The sequence below is a fragment of the Octopus sinensis genome, unplaced genomic scaffold (genome assembly GCF_006345805.1).
Source record: "Octopus sinensis unplaced genomic scaffold, ASM634580v1 Contig19698, whole genome shotgun sequence".
Lineage (NCBI taxonomy): Eukaryota > Metazoa > Mollusca > Cephalopoda > Octopoda > Octopodidae > Octopus > Octopus sinensis.
Genome location: NW_021836531.1, coordinates 15,001 through 23,836, shown reverse-complemented (window position 1 = coordinate 23,836; position 8,836 = coordinate 15,001). Strand labels below are relative to the sequence as shown.

The 8,836-nt window shown below is 37.3% G+C and overlaps 1 protein-coding gene across 4 annotated transcripts in view; it reads left to right on the top strand.

Annotated features, from left to right (window-relative positions):
- Positions 1-188: 188 nt before the first annotated feature.
- LOC115232169 (putative ankyrin repeat protein RF_0381) overlaps positions 189-8,836 on the top strand; it is a 21,674-nt gene continuing 13,026 nt past the window's right edge. For 2 of the 4 annotated variants that reach the window (XM_029802009.2, XM_036500283.1), the window contains exons 1-2: positions 7,025-7,363; positions 8,414-8,459. In XM_029802009.2, the coding sequence (XP_029657869.1) occupies positions 7,059-7,363; positions 8,414-8,459 (351 nt within the window). In that variant the 5' untranslated portion in view covers positions 7,025-7,058. Of the gene's footprint in view, positions 200-3,625; positions 4,057-7,024; positions 7,364-8,413; positions 8,460-8,836 lie in introns of those variants that run through there. The other 2 variants (XM_036500285.1, XM_036500284.1) reach the window with 2 other exon arrangements.

The window sequence follows — 8,836 nt, the reverse complement described above, 5'->3', positions numbered from 1 at the left end:
GTCGTCAACGTTTCGAGAGTACATATTTAAGTGGATGTTACGGGTCACTAGGCACTGCTTAAAATGCCTGTCCCATCATACTATGAAGAGGCTGGCAACATCACCGGCGATCCCTACACCAATAGCACTGCCTTTCATCTGTTTGTCGTCTTATTCTTTCTCGCGTAAACAGTTTTTTTTTTTCAGTTGGTTTAAATGTGTTCCCACGTTTCACCTTTTACCATTTACGTTATTTTTCCAAAACGTTTACTTATTATAATTTCTTCCCAACTTTCCTCTCCATTTCTGTATATTTAAAAACAAAAACACCTTGTCACCAAATTTGAAGTATTTTATCTTATTTTCGGTGCTTCCTTCTATTTCCCCCCACCTTTTCTTCCCGGTAGTAATTTGTCGAGCACTGACCTGACTTTCCTGGCGAACATTAGTTCAGCCGGCGACATACCTGAAGTGGTGTTGGGGTTAGGTGTTATTCAGTAGACACTTAAGAAATGCGTCAATGCAGTATGAACTAGTATCTCATTCCTAGGTTTCTTTTAGCGTCCTCTTAAACTTGTCTACAAAACGTTCCGCTAGTCCATTCGATCTCGGATGGTATGGCCGAGTAGTAATATGCTCCATTGCATGCATTTTGTGAAAGCTTTTTAATTCCTTCGATGTCAACTATGTTACGCTTTCAGATACTATATTGTCTGGGGTGCCATATCGCGCAAAATGTTCGTCCAGAAATTGCATTGCCACTTTGGAGGTTGGCTTCCTACATTTACATATTTCTGGCCATTTCGTGTAACTGTCCACAGCTAAAAGATAATGCCTTCAATTTATCGGTCCTGTACTCTATGTCAGTCTTGGGCCAAGGCTGAATTTTTATAGGTAGTGCTTTTTATTGCCAGGGCACAACCCCTGCAGGCCTTCACCAATTTCAATTTCCTGATCCATATTCAACCAGTAAACTTAGCTTCTCATCAGTGCTTTCATTCTTGCGGTTCCTGGATGTCCCTTGTGGAATACTTTTAGCATACAATATTGCAAAGCTGCAACAAATGTGAATAAATATCTAAATGGATAGGCATACACATGCATGTGTATTTGTGTATACATATACATTTAAATATATGTATATAGATATGTATACATATGCAATGAGTGTATGTATACATCGGACACTTTTCACAAAAGGAAAATAAAACTCCTTATCACATCCAAAAATAAGCGTTTTAAAAATTCAAAACCTGTCAAAACTAGGTTTTGGCTGAGAGATAAAGGTTTCCTGAAATTATCTGCCCTTCACTTCCACCACAGCCTCAACTCATCTTCAAAGCCTGATATGCGTTCCTCACTGTGTCCTTGGGGAGATTTTCGAACCCCTCTTTGATCTTGGTCATCAGATTAGACTTAGTGCTGCAGGAAAAGTGGTTGGTATCTTTCTCAATTGCGCCCCTCACATAGTAATCCAGGGAATTACAATCAGGGGAATTAGAAAACCAGAAATTCGGGCTGGAGCAGTCGTACAAAATCTCCAACAATCACGTCTTGTTCCTTCCAGCGGTATGACGAAGAGATGAATCTTGCTGCCACACATATGACCTTCCAATGGCAATCATCTCCAGTCAGAGTTTGATCCCAGTCTACAGCAGTTTCACAAAGCTGTCTGTGTAGAGCGTAACTCACTGTCTGCTCAACGATGTGGCAATGAATTGTGGTGCAGACACAATCAGAACTCCTACTATGTCCCTTCCCAGTAGCTACAGATTCGCAGTCTCATGCGTGTGTCACATCTCACCGCCTTTACAGTATTCACAAAGCATTGAGCATCAGTCATGATGTCGGCATTTTGATATCCACCAAAATTTACAATCATACAGGAAACTCTTTTCAAATATTCAGAAATTTAATCTCCATGGTCTCCAACGCTGTTGACTGTTCACTAATGCATGAAGCTCTTGAGGAAAAGAAGTCGACTAAACAAATCACCAAATTTGTGTACTTATAATATATACAAGCGCTCACTCGACCTTTGACCCAGTGTGTACTCTACACAAATGTATTCATAAAACATCTATCGTAATGCTTATGTATTAAGATCTTAGTTAAAGGTTACTAGTCGCTCCTCTCCAAAAGATAAAGTTCTAAATTCCAACCTGACTTGTCGTTACTTTGATGTTTCCTCTTCTCTGTAGCAGGCATTTCTATCTGCGTCACTTTGAAGTTATTCTGTTAACATATATTCTTTTAAGCTGGCTTTTCTAATGGCTTGAGACTCCAGCCTCTGTCGTTTCTTCTCTTGGGAAAGGAAGGGCATTGCAAGAATCAAACCCACGATCTAGCTCTTGTGAGGGCAACACCCGAATCACTATGCCATACAGCTACTCACACATGCACACGAGTATACACATACATAGACATATATATGTACGTATATGTATAAAAAGCAATCATTTTACACCTTTTCTCCATACTAGCATGGGTTGTATGAGTATATTACCTATCCATTCTTTTTGTATCTGGATCCCTTCATGTTATTAACCCTTACCTGTTGTTCAAGGGATCACTTATTCCAATGGTTTGTCTATTAACAGTGAAAATGATAATCTAATCGTTCATAGCTGAGCAATGTTCAGTAAAAGCAAATGGAAACACACACATACACACACTCAAGCAGGTGTGTGCATATATTATATATATATATATATATATATATATATATGCATACGTACACTTACACAAACACACAGATACTTCTTTTTGGCAGTTTTTTCACTGGTCCTCAGATTTTGTCCAGCGTTGTACGATGGGCTTCTCTCAGATTATCTCTATTTAATCCACTCAGAAGCCTTGATTAACCATGGGATTTAGAAGAAGGTACTTGCCCAAGGTGTCATACAGTGGGACAAAACTAGTGGTTGGCGTTTGGAAGGGCATCTAGCTGTAAAATCCCTTTCCTAAATAGACAATAGCCCAGGGTAGTGTTTTTCTACCTGGACGGCTACTGTCGTCCATCTTACTCTTGAATGCATGGAAGGTGGACGGTATGTGGTGATGATGATGATGATGTTAAATATATATATATATATATATATATATATATTATAATATATATATAATAATATATATATATATATATATATATATATAATTTTATATATATACATAATGGAAATTTATTATTAAATAAGATGAAATAGTTATAAATATATTTGCAAAAATTTATAAAGTAAGCTCTTGTTCATTGTGTCTGGTGGTTGGCGTTTGGAAGGGCATCCAGCAGTAAAATACCTGATAAAACAGACAGTAGCTCAAGGTATTTTTTTCTACCTGAACGGCTCCTGTCGTCCATCTTACTCCTGAATGCATGGAAGGTGGACGGTATGTGGTGATGATGATGATGTTTGTATATATATATATATATATATATATATATATATAACTAATTAAATAATTATGAAATAGTCATAAAGATATTTGCAAAAATCTATAAAGTAAGATCTTGCTGATAGAGTCTGTCGAAATATTAGCAAAGTAGATGAGATCAAATCAAAGATCAATACAGGAGGTTTTATTGAACAAACTCTGTTTCATTGATTCTTTCACTAGTTTTCAAAAATCTACCTTTCTTTATTTTTCATATAAAGAGCTCCCACCCTAGCTGGGGTATGATCCACAGATTTATAGCTCAAGATGTAAGCAGAGGAATGTAGCTAACCTAGAGACACAACACAATGACTGTTGTTAGGTTTATTAGTGTCAAGAAGAACATTCAGCTATGAATAATACTTTAGATAAACTGAAGTTTACAATATCAATGTTATCTTTTGCAATATTTTAGAACCATCAACTTCTGTTTATTGTTGTTTAACACATTTTATAAGTTTTTTTAAAACTGATTTGCTTTCTTTCTTTTTTGACTGATTTTATTCAAAAGACATGGCGCATAGGAGTATCAAAGAGAGATTCTTTAAGATTTTTAATTCAAATGTTCTGGAGGATATCAAACATAAAATTTCGGAGGATGACTTCAAAGGAGTGGAAAAATTAATAAGAAAGGATCCAACAATAGTAAGTTGTTCGGTTTATTGCCTTCTCAAATTTGATTGTTTATTATTTTATACACAATATGAAATGTTTTATACACAATATGAAAAGTAGCCACATATATTTGTCCATAATATTTCATTTCTTTCTTCACCTCTTTTCTCTAATCCTCATCATCGACATTTTTATAAATATTTATCCAAACATTGAGGCATGGCAGAATTGATGGAATGTGAGTGAGAAAGAAATCCATCACACACTGCAATGGGGTGTTCTGGCGGGAAGTATTCAGTTCAAGAGATGAGAGACAGATGGAGCCGATAAATGGATGGTGACTTTTTAAAGAAGTCCTCTTGCCATACAAAGTTGAAGGTTTTACTGGTGTCAAGGGCTACACCATTTTTGATAGAATTTGTTACACATATGAAAACACTGGTGTGTCACATAGGAATCAAACCCCACTTTATAAAACTGTACTGGTGTTCATTGAATCCAGAAAGACACCTAAAGGGACAAAGGTGATTTTTTTAATGAAGTTTAATTTACTATTGAAATATTGGAAGTTAGAATGACAGGATGTCAGTCAATAGACGGGATAGTGTCTGCAGGAATATAGAGCAGGGCTTCTCAAAGTGGTCACTACCACCAATGTGTGGGGGCCGTGGGAACATGTTATATTAGTTTATGTATATATGGCACTCCAAGTGAGTTTGGCAGAATTAAAGGTTAAATAAGTAAAAAAAGCGAAGTGGTGATGCATCAAATATTTACTTATTGTGAGGTGGTGTTGTGGTAAGTAGTGACCCACCAGGGTTGCGAGAAAGGTAAATAAATACCCCCTTCCCCCGAAAAATGTCTTCATTGAATAGGCCTGTACATAAGATCGGGACAGTTACAATTTGCCCTGTCATCTGTAGTGGAGGAATTTAAAGTAGCAAAATGCAATATTGTAATGATGTAGAGAGACTCTAAGGACGAGCTTGTCAGACATGCAGGTATTAACACAAGGTGTGGGTAACTAGCACCGCTGTCGCTCAGGTTGAACGCATGCTTGAGTTACACGTCATAATTGGAGCTACATGTTGGGGTCGCCAGGGACTTGGCTCTTTCTATTTCCAACAACGGAAGAAGGCAGACACCAGGGAGAGGTGGGTTATGACTCAGAAAGCATTGTGGTACCAGGAGGAAGATACAAGGAAATCAATAGCTGTGGAGTTGGTATCTCTGAGTGCATGAACTAAATAGGATCTCCCTAAGAGGAAGCTCTCATGGACTGACCTATGGAGGCTGGAACCTTTGTACATCTCCTTCCTGCATGGAGCGGTGTATGACACACTCCCGATGCCAACAAACCTACACAGATAATGTTTGAGGGAAGACCAGCTGTGTAGACTTTGTAGGAAAGGGGTTCTCTGGCACACATCTTGGCAGGGTACTGAATAACACTTTCTCAAGGCAGATACAAATACTTGCTCACACCCTGGAGCAGTAAAAGTGTAAGAATCATCATCACCAAGGGAATATAACTGCCGCAATTAAGTTCGTGGAAGAGGGAGAGAAAGCAGTAAAGCTAGCAAAAGCAATACACATCTTGCTGCAAGGGTCTCAACAATGGGATATGAAGGTAGACTTAGGGAAGAGATTGCAGTTTCCCCAGGATATCCATACAACCCTGAGGCCTGATGTGGTCCTGTGGCCTGAAAAGGCTCAGAAAATTATCATAATTGAATGAACAGTCACGTGGGGAGCGGGTTGTAACGAGGCCCATGAACGGAAGTGTGACAGATATAAGAGCTTTCTGCAGGCTCCATTCACTTTGGTGAATAGATAAAACACATCCTTACAGGTGTTATTAACTCGTATATATGTGGTGTGTTGTGTGTTTGTGTTTGTGTGTGTATGTGTATGCATGTGTATCTATGCAAGTGTGTGTCCCTAACTGCTAATTGATAATCGGTGTCGGTGTATTAGCATCCCTGTTACTTTGGCCTGAAGCAAAAGAGATCTATAGGTTGGTGCTAATTAGACAGAAAAGGTACCACACATAAAAGACAAAATCGAGGAGGAGCCCCAGCATGGCCGTAGTCTCATGACTGAAACAAGAAGAAGAGAGAAAGAAAAGGAAAGAGAAAAAAGAAGAGAAGAATAGAAAAATAGAAGAAAGAAAAGGAAAATTGAGAGAGAATTATAGAGAAGACAAAAAGAGAAACGAAACAGAGAAAGAGAGAGTGAAAAAAGGAGAGAAAAGATTAAGAGAAAGAGATTGAAAAAAGAAAAGGAGAGAGAAAAGAAAGAGAGAGAAATGAAATAGTGAGAGAGAGGAAGAAGGATAAAAAGAAAATGAGGGAGAAAGTAGGAGAGAAAAGTGAGAGAGTGAGAAAAGAAAGAGAGAGAGAGAAAAAGAAACGAGAGAAAGAAAGAGAGAAATGAAAGAGTGAGAGAGAGGAAGAAGGATAAAAAGAAAACGAGAGGGAGAAAGAAGGGTAAAAAAGTGAGAGAGCGAGAAGAGAAGGAGAGAGAGAAAAAGAAACGAGAGGAAGAAAGAGAGAAATGAAAGAGTGAGAGAGAGGAACAAGGATAAAAAGAAAACGAGAGGGAGAAAAAAGGAGAAAAAAGCGAGAGAGCGAGAAAAGAAAGAGAGAGAAAAAGAAACGAGAGGAAGAAAGAGAGAAATGAAAGAGTGAGAGAGAGGAAAAAGGATAAAAAGAAAACGCGAGGAGAAAGAAGGAGAAAAAAGCGAGAGAGCGAGAAAAGAAAGAGAGAGAGAAAAAGAAACGAGAGAAAGAAAGAGAGAGAGAAAAAGGGTAAAGAGAGAGAAAGTGAGAAAAGAAAGAGAAGGATAGGAATGAAAGAGGGAGATAGAGAGAGAAAGAAGGAGAGAAAGAGGAAAGAAAACGAGAAAGAGAGTGAGTGAGAGACAAGAGAGAAAAGAGAGATAGAGTAAAGAGATAAGAGAGAGGAGAAAGAAAGAGAGAGAGAAAAAGGGGAAAGAGAGAGAAAGTGAGAAAAGAAAGAGAAGGAAAGAAATGAAAGAGGGAGATAGAGAGAGAAAGAAGGAGAGAAAGAGGAAAGAAAACGAGAAAGAGAGTGAGAGACAAAGAGAGAAAAGAGAGAGAGAGAGAGAGGAAAATGGAATTTCTCTATTTCACATGTCCTCACTTTCTTCATTACAGATTAATAAACCTATTCATGAATATGGAACAACTCCTTTAATGTTTGCCTCTCAAGTGGGCGCCGATAGAAGAATCATCGAAATATTGATAAAAGAAGGAGGCGAGGTGGGAAGAAAAGACAATGATCATTGGACAGCTTTACATTATGCTGCGAATTGGTAAGTTGAGAATCAAGTAAAATCTGCAGATGTGTTTTTGTTTGTAAATTTGTTGCAATTGCAGACACAGGTTCAATATCCAAACAGGCCAGAGTTGTGGGACAACATCACAACAGCAGACTAGCAACAACAACAACAACAACAACAAGCTTCTCTTTAGTCATCGATCCAAGTCATTAGTCATTATTCAATCATAACAATCCCGATGATGATGATGATAACGGCGATGATGATGACGATGACGGTATTGATGATGTCGATCATGATGATGGTGTTGTTGATTATGATGATGATGATGATGGAGGCGATGATGGTGATGATGATGATGATGATGATGATGATGATGGTGATGATGATGATGGTGATGAAATTAATGAGGTTGATCTTGCTGTTGATGATGGTGTTGATGATGATGATAGATGCGATGATGATGATGATGATGACGATGATGATGACGATGATGATGATGGTGATGATGATGATGATGATGATAATGATGATGATGATGATATTAATGAGGTTGATCTTGCTGTTGATGATGGTGTTGATGATGATGATAGATGCGATGATGATGATTATGATTATAGTGGTAATGAATGATGATAATATTGATTATGATGATATTGGAGATGTCAAAGATGATAATGATGATGATGGTGTTGGCAATGAGGGTGATGATGATGAAGGCTCTGATCATGATGATGATGATGATGATGATTATGTCAATGATGGAGATGGTGGCAATGATGATGATGGTAATGATGTTGATGAACATGATATTGATGATAATAGTGCAGGTGATGAAGATGGTGATGATGATGATGGCGATGATGATGATGGCGATGATGGCGATGATGAAGATGATGATTTTGTCAATGATGGAGGTGGTGGCAATGATGATGATGGTAATGATGTTGATGAACACGATATTGATGATAATAGTGCAGGTGATAATGATGATGATGATGATGACGATAATGTTTCGTCTCAAAGCCAAAATATTTTCATATTTAATGTAAATTAGTCAATGTTTCTATCTTTTACTCTCAGGAATCACCTTCATGCAGTGGAGATCTTACTATCTCGGGGCAGTGAGGTAAGTATCTTATTTATATCCTTTCGTATGTTCTACTGAAGACGAAAGAATCTATTATGAGATTAATTTCGAAATTGATTCAATATAGAAATAACGAACTTTTTAAAAAACATTCTATCGTCCGGCTTCTCCCGATTTCAGTTCTTCGTGTTTTTTTTTTCTGTAGCGAGTAAATAATATGTGGAAATTGACGATTTAAAAGTCTCTTATCAGCAAATTGTCATTGAAATACTTTTCTTTAGCCCTTATTTATAAGTTGTTTATAATTTAACAGTAAAGTTATTTTAATATGCTGCCACATTTTTTGATGGAATATTTTTCTGTAAAAAAAACTTCATCCTATATTAGTATGTATATATATATATATATATATATAT